The following is an 18,888-nucleotide window of genomic DNA, read 5'->3' as shown; positions in this document are numbered from 1 at the left end:
ATCATCCTTGCCCATAGTTGCTCTGTTAATTTTTCCCAATCTGACAGGTGAGAAAAATAACATGTTATTTTTTTATTCACATTTTTCAATTAGTGAAGTTGAACATCTTTATAGATGAAGCGCCTACTCACAGCCGTTGGCTAATTCCATTGAATTATAGGGGTTTTTTTTCCTTATTACTAGGAGCAGGCTGAATAGAAGTATTAATGTTCTGTTATCTGTGCCGTAAAATCAGTTTTTCTAGACTCTCATTTGACTCAAGATGCCTTTTACCGTGAAAAAAGTTGTTCACATGCAAACATTTTTATTTATTCCGGGGTTTCATATCTTGCTTATGAAAGTCCCTTCTATCCCCAAACTACAAAATACTGCCCTAAAGTGTATTTAAATCCTTTGTTTTAATCTTCCGTTGAAAGCATATATCTCCTGGGATTTATTTTTGCACGTAACATGAGGCAGGGGACAGAATAACTAAATAATTCAATTGTCAGGCATATAAAGAGCTAGATAGAGTAAAAACGAATTGGAAAGCGGCGAAGGAACGGCGAACGAGTCCACCTCGGGTATTTACACAAGCAGGATTAAGGTCAGATTTTGGAAGCATTTCCGGTACGGTTTAAAACTGTCTTAAAACTGTCGGGGTGGGAAGGCGATTTGTAATGCAAGCAGCCTAGCATCTTAAGCTTCCGCTCCCTAGTGTCCTCGGGATGATGAGATGGTTTCCTATCTAGGAACGTTGGATACGGATCCTCTCCGCGCCTCTATCTATCTAACAGCCAGCTAACAATCAATTGAGAAAATCACCTACTGAGGCTGCTCAAAACATTCCATGCCTTCACAGGCAAAAACTCCCTGGGGAACCAACCGTCCAATTGCGAGAGGCTCGCCAGAGCGACGACTCTCCGCGCATGTGCGCCCTCAGTTGAAACTCTTTAGCAAGTCCCGGCTTCCGGCCGGCGGCGCATGCGCAGTTCTGATTACTGTGCGCTCGGAGCTACTCTGTGGGTCGGCACGGTACTCAAGGGCCTCTGGGAAGATGGCGGGGGCGGGCATGGCTACCCTGGGCTCTTGGGTACCTCGTCGGAGGTGGGGCAGAGAGGCCGTCTTCTTAGGCTTCTACCGTGGCCTCAGCGCGTTACTTGCAAGGAAGTCGGAGCGGACGCCACGGTGGGTCCCAGGTCAGTGTCCGAAAGGCGGGAGAAGTACGCGTTCTTTCGAACTTGGAGTTCATTCCGTTCCTGTCTAGTGCGTTTTTGGCGCCTTATTTAAAAATGCTCTTCCCCCGTTCTCAGTACTCTAGTTTTACTCGCTTTCAGCAATTCTGGTGAAAGCTGTAGGAAGAACTCTGCCGGCCCTTGCTGGAGTTTTACGCTCTGCAGCTTAAGGATCGTACTCTGTGCCTGCCTCCCTGTGTTAAGCGCCAACGCTAGGAAAAATTTGGTTGTTAGTTGCTTTTTCTTTCGTTTGTCTTCTGGTCTAAGGGCTTTACAGATCTTGACTCCGTTAGGATGCTGGGACCTGACCTTGCTTCCCTTTGGGAAATGTATAGTATGAACTGTGTGTGTGTGTGTGTGTGTGTGTGTGTGTGTGTGTGTGTGAGAAAGTGTAGACGCCGTGAGCAAGCCAAATTTCTGATTTTGCCTTCTCGATGATCCCGCTCCGTGAAAACCATATTCATTACTCTACAAAGGAAACTAGAATTTGTACCAAAAATGAGAGCATCAGAATATTTTCTTCAACTTGTGTTCGATTCTTCTCCATAGCACCCTACCCCCAGTATATATAGTCTTTCTGAATTGTGTCTTTTTATTCTCTAGTTTTGTTGTTTTTACACCTTTGGCATACAAGCTGTCAGATGCATTGTGCTTGGAATGGGAACTGTCATTGCTGACACCCTTTGCTTTGGTTAAAATTTTTAAATGTATATAATCAGTTTAACTTACACTTAATTATGTACAGTCTAAAGGCTTGTTATATATGTAAGTTCCCCTAGTGAAGTATAGTATGTCCATTCATTAAGTAAATTGTAATACTTTTTCATCTGTTTAGCACGTCATTTAGGATTTATGCATCAGGCTTTGAGCTAATCCTTATAGTACAAAGATCATTTATGGATATAATGTTAAGAACCCCTCCACTTAAAACTCACCAAAATGAAGTAAATTACTGTTTCAGAGGAGAAATTTCTCTTTGGAGATGTAATATTGAGAAGACAATAGGAAGGATTTGAGTGCTGACCTAAGGAACTAGGAAATTGACATTTTTGCTGATACAACCTACCAACCAACATAACTGGCCCCCACTAGCCCTGGTTTTCACTAAAAAAATTTTAATTTGGCATATTTCACTATACAGTGAAACTTTGAAACAACACTTACATGTAATAGGGATAGCTTTAAGGCCTTCAATTCAGTTTTTAAAAAAATCAACTTCTCAAACCCAAAATGAAGGAAGCTTTTGTCAACTCACATGGAGGGGGCAGAGATGTTTTCCTTGGCCACAATAAAGTGGAGGAAGGTTTCATTTCATATAAAAGATGAGATTTTCTTGGTTCAGGAAAAGAGTATAAGGAAATACACAAACTTAATTTCTTTGGAAGGAGCAGGTGGGATTATAAATGACTTAATTTTTTAAAAATCTCTTTACCTTTTTTTAAGAGCAAGTATAGATTTTATGGTAAGGAAAAAAACTTGAAAAACAGTGAAATAGAGTAACCTTACAAGGTTTGCCAGTTGTGCTGTTATACTTAAATTGCACTAAGATCTGTGTGCCATTCACAGAAAGCCAAACCAACAAATAAAACATAGTGATTGCAGAGTCCTGTGAGAAATCTTTTTCCGAAAATGGTACTATTATAAATTATTCAAGGTTTCTTGTAAAGTAACTGCTCATTGAACCCACCTCAGCTGATACAAAATCATGACAGGCCATTAGCATGGCCCATGATTTTGTGGATGGCGAGGGAGCCAGTATTACCAGCAGGAGCACAGCACCTCTGCCTTCGAAACAGTTTCTCTGCCTTCTCCCCCTCCCTGCCAAAAAGTAGAGGATGTGAAACTCCTCCAACACTGAAAAAATTAAAAAGAAAAATCTCACAAGAGAAGGCTTAAACTAGTGTAATTAAATCTGAACATTAATTGATACTATTTAGGACAGATGATACAGCAGCATTTTTTACAGGAAAACTTTTTTCTACAAGTCTCTATCTTTTATTGCCTTGAAATTTCCACCTCATTGTGTATTTTGGAAGAATCAAGATTGGACCTTGTTCAAGTGATTTTGAATATGAGTTCAAACTGTGAACTGATTTTGATATGAGTTCAAAAGATACCATGGATAGGCTTGTGATTTTAATATTTCAAGTCTGTTTCTGTTTTTCCTCTTAAATGGAAGTAGTTTTGACATCAATTTGACAAATTAAGAAAGTTAAGATTGAAAATATACAGTTGACCCTTGAATAACATGGGTTTAACTACTAAGGCCCACTTATACATTGGTGTTTTTCAATAAACAGAACACTACTGTAAATACATTTTCTGTATGATTTTCTCACCATTTTCTTTTCTCTAGCCTACTTTTTTGTAAGAGTGCAATATACAATAATATAAACAACACACAAAATGTGTTAATCAACTTTATGTTATCGGTAAGGCCTCCAATCAACAGTAGGCTGTTAGTAGTTAAGTTTTTGGGAGGTCAGAAGTTACACACAGATTTTCGAATACACGGGGGCGTCAGCGTCTCAACCCCCATGTTGTTCAAGGGTCAGTTGTGTATGGTTTTCCAAAAACAGTATTTTTAAACTATAGTTTATGTTTTTGTACTTTGTTTAGCTTGCAGACCAAAGTCATCGGTCTCTTTCCTTAGTCGACCAGACCTTCCAAACCTGGCTTATAAGAAGCTAAAAGGCAAAAGTCCGGGAATTATCTTCATCCCTGGCTATATTTCTAATATGAATGGTACAAAAGCATTGGCGATTGAAGAGTTTTGCAAATCTCTAGGTCACGCCTATATAAGGTAGGAGCAACACATTTCTTCGAGAAAAATACTACTATCATTGAGCATGGCAATGGAGATATATTTCTGCTCTAACCAATTGGAGCAAATGCCAGTGTCTTTATGGATTAACTTATTTTAATGGTCTGTAAACTTTCACCTTGTGATTTAGGGCTATTGCAAATGCAGCCCTAAAAAGACCTTCTTTAATGGTCTTTGTGCCACCCTGACAATGCTGGTGGAAAAAGAAACTAGTGGTAACTAAACTCTTCAGATGTAATAGTCTAACAGGACAACAAATCAAAAATAGTAGTTGGCTTTCTTGTAATGTCTTGTAATTATTTTGTGGCTTTCCATTGGGGATTTTATTTGGTCACTCTTTATAATTCTACTTTCAAAATATGTATTTAAAAATAATATATGTATTTGAGAATATTGTATATTTTTCATGTCTCTTATGATCTTTTAGGTTCCCACTTCACATCCTCATATTGAGCCCATTCTTTCCTTTGGTTTTAGGTATAGTTTAGAACTCCATTTCTCTGGCCTGGTATTTTCATTGATGTTCCATGCCTGTATAAATAAATAAATGAATGAATGAAAGTATTCTAAAATTAGTACTGTATAATTCATGTTTGCACTGAAGTTTTCTCTTTCCCCTCACTCCTGTAGTCTGAGTATATAGAAGCATAGAGAGGATATGTGTTATTTAACCGAAATCTGATTTCATAATTCCTAATATTTCATTCCAGTAATTATTTCAGTAAAATAGTGTGCTTACATCGTTATTAGGTTTGTTTACTTATAACAATCATTTAGTTAGTGTCTACTTTGCCAGAAAGATAGTATGGTTTAATAGAAAGAATGCTGGCCCGGAATTCAAGAATTATGGGTACTAGAATCCGTTCCAGCAATAACTGTGACAAGATGAGTCAGCTGATAAACACTGGACCTATTTTCTTCATCATAAAAAAGGAGGAGGATGAACTAAAGATAATGTCTGAATCCTTTCTAGGACTAATGGCCTAAAAATCTGTTCATCTACATGGTTAGAATAATAGTTTCACTAACATTCACTCAATATGTCTAGAAAATATAGCTTTCAGAAATTAATATATAAATACAAAAAACCTTTTAGATTTTATTCAACATATTAGTAGAGATTATGTCAATTAAATGGATTTAGTGTTACTCTTTTTTATCATATTGAGTTTCATTTTCCTACTCAGAACTTTTAAAAATTTATTCTGACTTAACTGTTATTCTGAAGACTGGAGTATCTTTTCCAAGTAGACATTCTAGCACTATTACTGGGTGCTGTAAAATATACAACAAATTCTAAAACATGGCTGTTGTTCTTAAAGATCAGGTTGGGGAAACAAGACAAAAAACATAAGAAATTAGGCAGAAATACTCAACAGAATATACTGTGTCAAAAGGAATAGCATACTTAATTGCACAAGGTGAGAGAAAACTGGGGATTGAAGTGGATAAAAAAACACTTCATAAAGGCACACTGATGTTAGGATTGGGGTAAGGAAGAAGATCTGTACAGGAAGGGAAACTACACTGATCAAAACACAATACAGTCAGAAAAATTGCCGTCGTTCTTTTTATCCCCCAGAGAATTTGAATCAAGAAGTTGCCCTTTTACCAGTTCTTGGATTTAAGTTGAAACTGAGCACTGTAACCAGTTCCTATCTCCCTATGACACATGACATCTGTGCATTTTCTTTATTTTGAATACATATGGAAAACTTTTTTTAAAGTGTATTAAATAAATATTAATTATAATGTGTACAGACCATTAATTGGTTCTGTGTTAAAACATAGCCTAAGTATATCTTTATAAACCTTTATAAAAGTGTAGCCTTTCACTGCAAAATTTTAATTTGACCAGATTCCTTTTTATTTGCTTTTATCAAACTTCATTGCAACCTAATCACTATTAACTATTGATTGCATTGTAGCTTGTTATTGGAGATTTTATCTTTTATATATACTCCAGTTTCTCACTTTACCTTTTTTATATTTTTGGCTGTAAAATCTTAGATCTTGAATGAGGAAATGGTTTTGTATATTATACAAGAAATGGTACATATGACTATGTGAAAACAGTTTTTTGATGTTCTGTCACCATGCCTAACATAAGATTGAGTCAGAGCTCAGGAATATAGCACACGATGCTAGGGCTGGTATTCTCTCATAGTTATTTGCCATAGAATATTTAATTCTAGATTTGGGAATATGTCCTAGAGTGTTGAGGCTGCTAGAACAGCCTGTGGGGTTTTTTGTTGTTGTTGTTGTTGTTGTTTTTAAGTAGGCTGCACACCCAAAGTGGGGCACAAACTCTCACACTGAAGATCAAGTCTCATGCTGTACTGACTCAGCCAGCCGCTCCTTGCCCCACCCATTGCTGTTTTAAAGTCCTAAATAGCTGAATATGTTTGGTTTTTGTTTAGTTTTGTTTTTTTATTTTTGAGAGAGACAGAGTGTGAGTGGGAGAGGTGCAGAGATAGGAAGACACAGAATCTGAAGCAGGCTCCAGGCTCTGAGCTGTCAGCACAGAGCCGGGCACGGGGCTCGAATCCGCGAACCTTGACATCATGACCTGAGCCGAAGTCTGACCGCTTAACCGACTGAGCTGCCCAGGTGCCCCAACAGCTGAATATGTTTGAATTGTCTTTGTCCCTTGGTTAGGGTTCAGCAAGAATGAACTATATTTTTTACTTGTACCTTTTAGTATCACCAGATGTTTATATTTTCCTTTTTGAAGGGTTTCTACTTGTATTCTGCATTTGCATCATACATTTCGAAGGCAGCTGTGAAAGATGCAGCAAGTAGAGATGCCCGATTGCCCGCCAAGGGAGGAAAAAGGATTAGCTGGTACCTTTCTTCCCTCTTCTCCTGGGTCTGTTTTCTATGTCCTCTGGATTGAAGGGAAAAAATGACTGTGATGTGAGCAGTGGCCTTGTTACACAATTTCCCAAGGGTCCAAAATCATTTCACTTTATAACAAAGAAAAATTTAATTTCTTTTTCCTCCATGACTCGTAAATCCCTAAGAAAATGTGTGTATGCTGTGTGTCACATATATATTCTTACATGTATACTAAAAACACTAGGATTTATTAGTTTTCATCAGATTTTAAGAATTAGAGAAACCTGAACACTTCAAATTTGAATCAAGTGATTCTTTTTATTTTTACCTTCCACATTTATTTATTTAGTATGTGTTAGCATACTCTCTGTGCGAGGTGTAGGTGTCTCGCCTCTGGGAAGAATGCAGACACAAAACCAAGAATGGTGTTTCCCCACCAGGATCTGACCGTCTCACAGGAATGATGAGGCACATCACACACATACAAACTGTCTTATAGAGCAGGGTATAAGAATTGATTGTGACTGATAAAAATGAATTCTGTATAAGTTTCATTAGGTAAGAATTTTTTCTTCAGCTTGTCTGGGGTAAGTTTTTCCAGGAAAAAAAAAAAAAAAAAGATTTGTTTGGACTAAGTTCTGAGAGGATGAGCTGGGAAGGTGAAAGGAGAAGGTACTCCCAGTGATGGAAATAGTATGAGGCATGAAACAGGAACAGAAAGCAAGAGCCAGTTTAGTAACAGCAAGTTGATCAATTGGGCCAAAGCACTGGTTTCCTCAGATGACATGATAAATGATCAATCTGAGATGACCAGAATATAATGGTCTAAAAAATAGGCTAAAGCCCTGAATGTTTATGTTGTATGTTACAGGGAACCGCTGAAGTTAATTCCATAGCAATAAAATGTTTCAGAAAAAAACCTGACATGTATAAAGTGGATCCATTTGGAGAAAGAGTGGACAGACACAGGAGGCTACTATGCTAGACCAGGTTTAAGATGACAAAGATGTGGGGCGCCTGGGTGGCTCAGTCAGTTAAGCATCTGATTTCAGCTCAGCTCATGATCTCATAGTTCATGGGTTCGAGCCTCGTGTCAGGCTCCGTGGTGACAGCTCAGAGCCTGGAGCCTGCTTCGGATTCTGTGTCTCCCTCTCTCTCTGCCCCTCCTCGGCCCATGCTCTGTCTCAAAAATAAATGTTAAAAAAATTTTTTTTTTAAAGATGACAAAGATGTGCAGCGTGATACTGGTCTTACCATATTGCAGAGAAAGAGGTGAATGGGAAGAAACGAGAGTGAGTGAGGATGGCACAGGGCAAGCAGTGTTTGGTATCCTGGAAAAAAAATTTGAGTGAAACAGTCTGCTCTTCAAGAACTGACATTCTAGTCACACAAATATTTGACCTGATTACTACATAATATGAAAAGTGTTAAGTGAGTACATATAAAAGAAAGTGACTGAGGGAGTGTATGTCAGAGTTCCTCAGGAGGTGACATGACTGAGGGATGAGTAGGAGTTTGGGTGGGAAGGAAGGCTTTCCAGGCTTTCTAGACAGGATGCAAAGGCCCAGCATTATAAAAGGGTCTGTCCAGGGATCGGAGTAGTTCAGTATGACTGTGGTTTAAGGTAATCTGCAGACGTGATGCGATATTTCCTGGTCTATTGAATTGAGGCCTTGAAAATGCACAGATCGACAGACTTGGAGCCTGGAGAGCTAGGCAGTTGGAAGAAGAAGCAAACTAGGGGGATGAGTTGATGATCGTGAATTTGATTTACCTCTTTCCCTTTTATTAATTTAGTAAATACTAAGCACTTATCATGTGCAAAGTGCTGATGTAGGCATTGGGAAAGCAGCGGTGAACAAAACAGCCTGTGCCCATATGGTGCTTCCATTCTTGTGTGGGAGATGACCATAAACAAATAATCAAATTTTTTATATGTCAAGTAGCAATATTTGCCATGAAGAAAATAAGGCAGGGTAAGGAAATAGAGAATGATGAAAGCAGCACAATTGTGCATTGAGTAGTCAGAGAAGGCATCTCTGGAGATGTAACATTTGAGCCAGAGGCCTGAAGGAAGCAAGGGAGCAATCAAAGTGGATATCTGGAGGGATACAGTATGCCCTGTAGAAAGAAAAGTTGATAGCAAAACCTGGGTGGTATATTCCATTTACTTCAAGAAGGCAAATGCGAATTCAGTTGGGAGGGAGAAAACGGTAAGAAATCTGTAAGAAATGAAATCAGAGAGGTAGTCAGAGGCCTCATTATGTTTTGTTTAAAGATGGTAGAAGGCTTTTGAAGGGTTTGTGCAAGACATGATTTTTGTTTTAAAAAGAGCACTGACTGCTACGTGGGGAATAGACTACTGGGGTAGAAAATGGACACAGGAACACTTAGGAGACTATTACACTACTCCGGCAGAGAAGACGGTGACATGGACAGGCTGCTAGCAGGTGAGAGAGTGAGTGGACATGGGTGATATTTGAAGGTTATGCCAGTTGGATCTGCTAAAATATGTATTGACCTCATTGCTTTATTTTAATACATTTTAAGCATTGTAATAATGATAAATGAGCTGTCTTCTTTAAAAATCAGAGAAATATACAGCTAGATAAGATATCTAGATATAGATATATGTTTCCCCTTTTTCTAGGTTTGATTACTCAGGAGTTGGAAATTCGGATGGTAACTTACAAGAATGCACAGTGGGAAAATGGAGAAAAGATGTTCTTTCTATAATTGATGACTTAGCTGAAGGACCACAGGTGACTATTTGTGTTAAATATAATTATTGACTAACCTCATTTTTTTTTGAGCTGTTTCTTTAGCTATGAAAATTTAATAGTTTAAATGTTTAACAATTAATTTTGGTATTTGATTTAAAATTATTCTATTCACTTTCTCATAAAATGTAAGTGGCATTTTACTTTACCTTGTAATCCTAATTTTAATTCTACTTTGTGCCAAACATTAAAAGTCTGGGAGCTAATAGATATAGAAGAAAAAAGTACATACATAAATTACTGAATCCCCTTACAGAAAAGAAAAAGAAATTCCTCTTTAAAACTGTGTATCTTTTGGGGGCACCTGGGTGGCTCAGTAGTTGAGCGTTTGACTCTTGATTTCGCCTCAGGTCATGATCCCGGGGTCAGGGGATTGAGCCCCACATCGCTTAAGATTCTGTCTCCCTTTCCCCTGCTCACAGGTGCGCGCGTGCTCTGTCTCTCCCTCTCTCTCTAAAATAAAATTAAAAAAATAAATATAACTGTGTGTTTTTTGTTTTTAGATACTTGTTGGATCTAGCCTCGGTGGATGGCTTATGCTTCATGCTGCAATCGCAAGGCCACAAAAGGTCGTTGCTCTTATTGGTATAGCCACAGCTGTAGATGGCCTAGTGATCCAGTTTAATCAGCTCCCTGTTGAGGTGGGTCACAAGCAACCTCAGTGTACGCCTCCTGTCATAGCTATGCTTCTTCTTTCTTTGGATGCTTGTTCGTGTGTTATCTGTCCTTTGACTTCCCGTGCTGGCTCATCTTTTGCCTTAGCTGCCTTTTTGTGTATAATCTCTTTGCCTTATTTAACTCATTGGGCTCTTGTTCAAGGTCTCCTTTTCTTCATTCAGTCCCTTCAAGTCATTCTACCGCATATTTCAGCCACATTAATGAAATCACACGTTTAATTTCTTTTTTTAGCAACATTTTCGTTATTAATCACATTTACTTACCTGGATCGGACATTGTGATCTCTCTTTGTACCTTTTATTCTTATTTTGTGGCATATGGGAAATAGTACCTATTCTTACGACCACATTAGACGTGGCTCATCAATTATGAAACTTTTTTTCTTCTCCTGAGAGCAGCCTCAGAGCATCTCTCGGCAGAGTTCTCCCGTACATGTTATCATCCATCAGAGTCCGCACACAGGAGATGAGGTGTGTGACTCCTGGCTTAGACATGGAGTTGGCATTCTGTTCTACTAATTCTCACCTTTTAAAAAAATGTGCTTTTCATTATTACTATGCACTTTAGTAAATCATGGTCGAAATAAGGTTTCTGAAGTAAATGAAAATAATTTATTTGTTAATATTATTATTAGACATGTTTAAGCACTTCGGTTATCTGCAGGGATAAAGAAATAATGGGTAATGGCTGTTTATTTTTGTGTGTTTTGTTGTTGTTTTGCAGTCAGTTGAGTTCTCTTTGGGTGTCTTTTTCCTAAGGATCTAAATGTCACCTGTGGGACTATGACCCTAGCAGGATGAGGCACAGAAAATTGAAGAAAGAAAAGCATTCTATTCAAGTGGTTCAAAGAGTGTTTTCACTAGGCCGGCAGCATCAGCGTCACCTGAGAACTTGTTAGAAATGCATGTTCTTGAACTTCACCCAAGACCTACTGAATCAGAAACTAGGAGTGTGGCCCAGCAATCTGTTTTAACCAGCCCCTCCCGTGAAGTTTGAGAACCACTGCTCTGGAGAGTGGAAGAGCAGGTAGAGGAGGAAAGGAAATAAAGAGAAGGAAGAAGGCCTATGTAGTGGTGGATAGTAGAATATTGTTGACTTTTGCCTCAAGTTCTGCATTGATACCAGTGCCGTGTACTATCTGTCCTAAGCTTCTTCTCAGCCCACGTTCCTCCCAGCCCCTTAAGAAATGTTATTATCTGCATGTGCAGTTTCTTCATGTAATTTCCTCTGAGAGCTAAAATTGCAAAGCTGGTCTTCCTTGCACTTACCTCAGATTTCTGAATTTTTTTGCTTTCTTAGTTGTTTCTCATACATAGTGCCTCAATGTCCGATGCTGTTAAATACTCCTACCATTGTATCTCTGCATATAAACCTTAAAGCCCTTACTCCATCCTCTAACTCAATTAAATGGTGCTTCTCCTGGTAGGAAATTATTTCAAGAACATAGCGGATGAGGAAGAAGGTGATTAAACAATTTTGTGTTGTTGTTATGGTAAAAGATAAGGTCTTTGTACATTATTCTTTATGTGTGTATCCACGTCACTCATGGAGCATATGGTCAGTAATCCCCTAAATGACTGAGAAGGTCTATACCTGCAAATCAGGGCATGTCTCTGCTAATCCTAAATCAGACGAGCAAATGCTGGTGAATAGAAGCATGTTAACTTAAAAGCATGTAAGCAAAGAACAGGGACAGTAGGACCACTATCTCTTCTTCACAGAAGGAGCTAGCTCTAACAATGGCAAGGGAGCAGAAGTGGTGATTTTTACTATCATCTTTAGCCCTGGGAATGTTAACACTCAGCATTGCTTACTGCGTAGGAACTGACTCTGATTGTTTGCCTCCTTTGAACACTAGAGGATGGCAGATAGGTGCACAGCTGTTTGGAATACAAGCTTCTCAACCACATCACCTTGATGTGGTTTCTTACTGGCATAGAACTTAATGTATATTGTACATTTTCTTCAGTTAATGATATTTTTGCTATTTCTGAACTTTTTGAGAGTTCAATTACATATAACATTCTATGAAGTTAATTTGTTCTACAAATGGATAGTATTCATTCACTTCAGTGGCAGATAACAGCTGGTTGGGGGGCAGGGATGCTTAAAATGCAGCTATTATTAATTGTATCCGTAAATTAGCATGGTTCCCACTTCATCTAATGACCAATGAAACTAAGTTCTAATTACTGAAATTACAAATTCAGGAGAATGATCCTGAGTATTTGAGGATCACTGAATATCATTTTTGCTTTAAATATCCAGTTCACATGTTCTTTTTTTTTTTAATTTAATTTTTTTCATTTACATCCAAATTACTTAGCATATACATGTTGTTTTAATACAGAGACTGCCTTAATATTCATGTAGATTCACATTTTATAGTTTTTTAGAATTTCCTTAATTTCAAGTCATTTGAAGACGTATTTAGGAGTATAGCTTTCAGTTATGCAGCTTTTTCACTGAATCAGTAAATCGTTCTGGAATTTTAAAAAACACATTAAAACACCTAAATATATATAGATTATATCATATATCTTACTGTTTAAATTTTTATTTTCCTTTTCATATTTGTAATAAATTAACAATTTTAAACATGGAAAAAATCATAATATCTTTATTGAAAATTTAAATACAAAAATTTTCAATATATTTGGCTTTTCTATCCTTATAGTTTTCTTTATTTTTGATAAGATGTCCACCTGTTTTTCTAGTCAGAAATTCCCTTAATATGATATGGTTTCAAGAGCCTTAAAAATACTTACATCTTGGGGTGCCTGGGTGGCTCGGTTGAGCGTCCGACATTGGCTCAAGTCACAATCCCATGGCTCTTGGGTTCGAGCCCCATGTTGGGCTGTGTGCTGCAGCTCAGAGCCTGAAGACTGCTTCAGATTCTGTGTCTCCCTCTCTGTCTTTCTGCCCTTCCCCTGCTCGTGCTTGCTCGCTCTCTCTCAAAAAAAATAAACATTAAAAAAAATTTTTTTTTAGTTTACATCTTCATGTACTAGTTCAAGTTCTGATAATCTTTCCAAATAATTTATTTATATACGGATAAATCTTTGTGCTCAAAGATGTTAATGGAAGTATCCAGCAGTGTGGAAATAATCAAGTTAATTAGTTTAGATCTAGCATAATGGACTATTTACTATGCAGCCTTTAAAAACTTTTCATTAAAAAAAAAAAAAAATTTTTCATAGAATTTTTTTAAACCCAGAAATATATGTATGAAATAAGTAAAGCAACATAGAAAACTCTATGTGAATGGGTAATACCTGTTTTACATATTATATATATAAAACCAAATACATAGAGAAAAAATACTGGAAGGAAATGAGCCAGCATGTTAATGATTATTATATCTATGAGGTGGGATTATGTATGATTGCTTGTTTTTTATAATTTCTGTATTTCCCATGTTTTCTATAATGAGTATATGTTACTCTAATTAGAAAAATTGTTTAAGGGGCATGTGTGTGGCTTAGTTGCTTAACCATCCAGCTCTTGGTTTCAGCTCAGGTCATGATCTCTCATTTCATGATTTTTGAGCCCCACTTTGGGTTCTGCACTGTCAGTGCAGAATCCCCTGCTTGGGATTCTCTCTCTCTCTCTCTCTCTCTCTCTCTCTCTCTCTCTCTCTCTCTCTCTGCCCCTCCCCTGCTTGTATTCTCTGTCTCTCAAAATAATAAACATTTTTTAAAAAAGAAAAGAAAATTAATTATTTAACACAAATTAAATTAAAACTCTTCAAGAATCCAAAGATACCCGGTGTTTCATCTTAAGGAAATATGTGTAGAAATGATATCCTTGCTCAGTTTTCAGGAAATATCTGGAAGACTTCATTGTCATCCAGAACAACACGTTTTTTTCTCATTCCCTAGGACTCTGGAAAGGAAACAGTACTTTTTTTTTGTTTTCTTTTTTTTTTTTTTTTTCCTTTTTTTACATTTAGCCTGAAATTGCACATGTTTGGTTGTCCCAGAGTAAGTACCGTATTATTTTTCATTTTAAGTTCTGGGCTTGATTCTTTCTTTTCTTCTTTTTCCCCATCCCCATTTTAGTAGCTTCACATACAGATACTTTTAGTTTGTGATTTTGAAATCTAAACAGTTGTTATTCCTAAGATTAGGGTTTATATAATATGAATGATGCCTGAACTGATTCCAGAAATTACTTTTTCTCCCCTTCATTTTCCCTTTCAGTTGGGGTGAAGTAACACCCGATTTAAGATGTTACCTAATAAAGCTAAATCTAATTTGAATCCTAGTTATGACAGTTGTTACCTTTCAGCTTTGAACGTGAAATTTAACTTCTCTAGATTCTAATAGCCTCTTTTGTAAAAATGAAATAATAACAGTTGTTACCAGGATCTTAGGAGACAACTATGTGTAAAGTACCTTTCACAGCTCCTTGCACGTAGTGTTTAATTTTTGATAATTATCATTGTTACATTTTTATCTCTTTACCTCCTAGGACTGCTTTTCTTAGACTGTTTAAGACTATTGCATTTGTTAGTGTTGTATAAATACTTTTTTCCCCTCATTTTTCCCAATAGGTGAAAAAGGAAATAGAGGTGAAAGGTGTGTGGAGCATGCCATCAAAATACAGTGAAAAAGGAGTTTATGACATTCAGTACAGTTTCATTAAAGAAGCTGAACACCACTGCTTGTTACATAGCCCTATTCCTGTGAACTGCCCTATAAGATTGCTCCACGGCATGAAAGATGACATCGTACCTTGGCATACATCCATACAGGTTGCCGACCGAGTAGTCAGCAAAGATGTAGATGTCATCCTCCGAAAAAACAGTGATCACAGAATGAAGGAAAAATCGGACATTCAACTTCTTGTTTACACTATTGATGACTTAATTGATAAGCTTTCAACTGTAGTTAACTAGAATCACATTTTTAGTTGGTATGAACTAACGGATCCAGAAAATTGGAAGAAGGATGTAAGACCCTGATACTTGGGTTTTTTCCTCTTATGTCTCTGTTTTGTAAATATCACATGAGTATTTATTTAACGCTGTATGATATAAGTGATACAAAGTGTGACGAAAGTATAAGCTGCTGTCTGGAAAATTTTCTTCCTTCCATCCTTGATTTCTTTTAATTGAAGTAGAGTTGACACAGTGTTATAATAGTTTCAGGGATACAACATAGTGGTTGGACATCTCTATATGTTATGCTATGCTCACCACAGATGTAGCTGCCACCTGTCACCATGCAGCACTGTTAGAGTGCCACCGACTGTTCCCTCTGCTGTGCCTTTCATCCCGTGACCCACTCATTCTGTACCTGGAAACCTGTGTCTCCCAGTCCCCTTCACCTATTTTTGCCCATCCCCCCACCCTCTCCCTTCTGACAACCACCAGTTCTCTGCATTTATGGGTCTGTTTCTGCTTTGTTGTTTGTTTTGCTTTTTAGGTTCCACATAAAAGTGAAATAATACTGTGTTGTCTTTCTCTTGTCTGACTTCACGTAACCTAGTACCCTCTAGGTCTGTCCATGTTGTGTGTTGATTTTTTTTTATTACTAAAAGATTTCCTACTTTTTTATTCGAGGTAATTTGTTTGCTAAATGCTTATGTTAACCAGGACAGCTCTTAATCGTGTTCTCTTCTACTTAGAATTGTTAATAAAGCTTGAATTTTTTTGTCCTTTGTCGTCGATCATATATGGAAATTTGTAAAATTGCTTCTGATTTTAAAATGCTATTCACAAAATACAGGACAATGTTTATTGAAGTAAATCTGAAATGATTGGAAAAAATTAGGTATGATAAAGTTCAAAACGTCAGAATATGACTATTAAATTCTACATGTTATATTTGAGTTTAAAATTACGGTTATCCTTTTTTTTGAAGCTTATGTATTTTGAGAGCGTGCATGTATGTAAGTGGGGGAAGGGCAGAGAGAGAGGGAGAGAGAATCCCAAGCAGGCTCGACACTATCAGCACAGAGTACAACTCGGCTTGATCTCGCAAACCGTGAGATCATGACCTGAGCCAAAATCAAGAGTTAGATGCTTAACCGACTGAGCCACCCAGGTGCACCAAGGTTCTCCTTTTTCAAAGGCTCAAAACTTCACAATGATACAAAGGAAATCTATCACTTCTAAATTTTGACTTTATCTGTCATTTAAATGGGATTTGATCTTAGTAACGGAGTATTTGCATATTCTGAAGAGGCAGTTAATCCTTATATATTCTTGCCTACTTGCAGAAACATTTCCTTTTCTAATAAAATGTGCCTTAAGTACAAATGGCCAAGTGATTGCCATCTAAGTCAGGGCTTTCTGAAGTGCAGAGACAGTAAGAAAATATGAAATGCAATTTATAAAGGTGTTTTCAAGAACTAAAATGGACTTGTGCAGTAGTGAGCCTTAATATTATTGAGTTGGTGTCTTAGCTTTTAAGTTTGGCTGGATTTCCTTTAGCCTTAGGTTATGTCTGTCAAAGTGAAACTTACTAAGTTGATAACGTGACCCATATAGAGAAAATTGTTGGGATGAAATTCCTGAGCCAAAGAATTAGCCTTAGAGAGGCCTGCTTACAAGGTGAGCCCTTGACCGGCATCTGAGAACTTGGCATTTAGGAAGTTTCCGCCATTCCCAGAACTGGTAAACGTGGCTCACTACACCTAAACTGTCGACATTGTATGAACAGTATGGTTTGTGCTGAAGTCCTTTCCTTTTGGGAGTCTGGAATTGTGGTAGGTGCCAGGCAGAGACTGCCTAAGGGACCAGCTCCCAATACCTGGGCACTGAATGTCGCAAACTACCCAGTGGAAAGCATTGCGTGTGCTGTCACAACTCGTGACTGAGGGAACGTCAGCTCATCTGGCGGGACCACTGGGAGAGAATTCTTGGAAGCTTGTGCCTCATTTCCCCAGACTTCACCCCATGTGCCTTTTTCCTTGACAGATTTTGCTTTGTATCCGAAGCATAGCTGTGAGTAGAATTATGTGCTGGGTTCTGTGAATCCTAACAAATCATCAAACCTATGGGTGGCCTTCAGGACCCCTGACAAAGACACTAAACAGGTTAATGTCCTCGAGGACTACAATCTAGGAGTTACCTTTCATAGTGAACAGAAATCATTTACCAATCAAATGCACGTGAATCCTGCGCGTGCCACGGTGCCTGGTGCTAGAGTGAGTTGACAGCAGGCAGCAGGGTGGCCATTCCGGCGCTTGTTCCGCCCAGATACTGCCTAGGCACAAGGATTCAAAAGACAAGGGCCCTGCGCATGAGAGTTTTCTGAGGTTACACATCGTAATGTAATAAGCATGCTTAGAGATTTGCAGCACACCTGTAGAGGCAATATGCATAACGGTTACGGACAGACTATACAGTGTGGGTTCCAATCCTGGCTCACCATTTACAAACACTGAAAGAGCAATTTACTTAACCTGGAAGTTTCCTCAGCTGCAAAACGACATAAAGTTAGGTAATAAAAGCATAAGGATTCAATAATTACTGTACATTTAGAACAATGACACATACACATAGGAGTCACCGCCTCTTCACGTTTATTGTGCACTGAACACAGGCCGGTGAGAAACTGGTGGACATAATTCATGCGGGTTAGAAAGGAAAAGAGGCAAGGAAGTGGGCGGGGCTTCCACAACACCTCACTCGCCTGTTAGTTGTGTGCTATCCTTTCAAACCTTCAAAGGTTAGAAAAGGGGAGGAGGAGGACCCTTCACTATCTGAAGAGAGGAAAAGCCAATTTTAAAATTTAACCTAGCTTTGCAGAAGGTAACATCACAAATTCCAAATGATTTTGTATCTAGTACATCGTTAATTAATTAGTGGGTTTTTTTCCCCAAAGCGCTCTCTCTCTTTTTTTCTCTAAAACCACTCTGTGCCATGTATCCAGGGACACAGAAAATGCTTGAACAACCAGCAGCCCCTCAGTCCCTTGTCCCCTGGAACTCCTGCATTATGTTAAAAGTGACATGACCCTTCTTAACGATGTCAGCATGTGCAGTAGAAAGAGATAAGGCAAACGCCATCGGTAAGGAAGGCTAAGTGAGGTCACAGAATACGTTTGCTTTTGCTGCATCTGTTGAGCTTAGAGACATCTCCAGACCAAATCTAAACAGTATGCTGTTCCCTGAACAGCCAATAGAAAGTTCTGTGTGGAAGAGAGGAGGAAAAGAGCCTTGGGCATGGCTGAGCTTTAGAAAACATGGAGATGGCAAGGAGAACACGACTCTGCCACCGAACTATTCAGTGCCCAAAGGGAATATGCAAATTTTCATTAAATTTGAAACTGTTTAAAAAAAACAAAACCCAAATAACTAAGGAACTCTTATTTTCTGAAGGAAAGAAGATGGGAGGAATTTAGATACACCTTTTAAAGATCCCTTTTAAATACACATTTAAAAGTAATCTTTAATTTAGAAACATAATCATGTAGTATGGTTGGTTTGATTTAAAAAAACGTATGGGGCATCTGGGTGGCTCAGTCAGTTAGGTGACTGACTACAGCTCGGGTCATGATCTCACAGTTCGTGAGTTCGAGCCCCGCGTTGGGTTCTGTGCTGA

The 18,888-nt window shown here is 38.1% G+C and overlaps 1 protein-coding gene across 1 annotated transcript; it reads left to right on the top strand.

Annotated features, from left to right (window-relative positions):
- The first annotated feature begins 968 nt into the window (after positions 1-968).
- Positions 969-16,177, top strand: ABHD10 (abhydrolase domain containing 10, depalmitoylase). The gene is made up of 5 exons (XM_030328601.1): positions 969-1,178; positions 3,834-4,017; positions 9,527-9,638; positions 10,160-10,297; positions 14,890-16,177. The coding sequence occupies exons 1-5, from the start codon at positions 1,037-1,039 to the stop codon at positions 15,232-15,234; spliced, it is 921 nt and encodes a 306-aa protein (XP_030184461.1). The 5' UTR covers positions 969-1,036; the 3' UTR covers positions 15,235-16,177.
- The last annotated feature ends 2,711 nt before the right edge of the window (positions 16,178-18,888 follow it).

Source organism: Lynx canadensis, chromosome C2, assembly GCF_007474595.2.
Source record: "Lynx canadensis isolate LIC74 chromosome C2, mLynCan4.pri.v2, whole genome shotgun sequence".
NCBI classification, from domain to species: domain Eukaryota; kingdom Metazoa; phylum Chordata; class Mammalia; order Carnivora; family Felidae; genus Lynx; species Lynx canadensis.
Note: the sequence above shows the minus strand (reverse complement) of the source record. Positions and strands in the feature narration are given on the sequence as shown.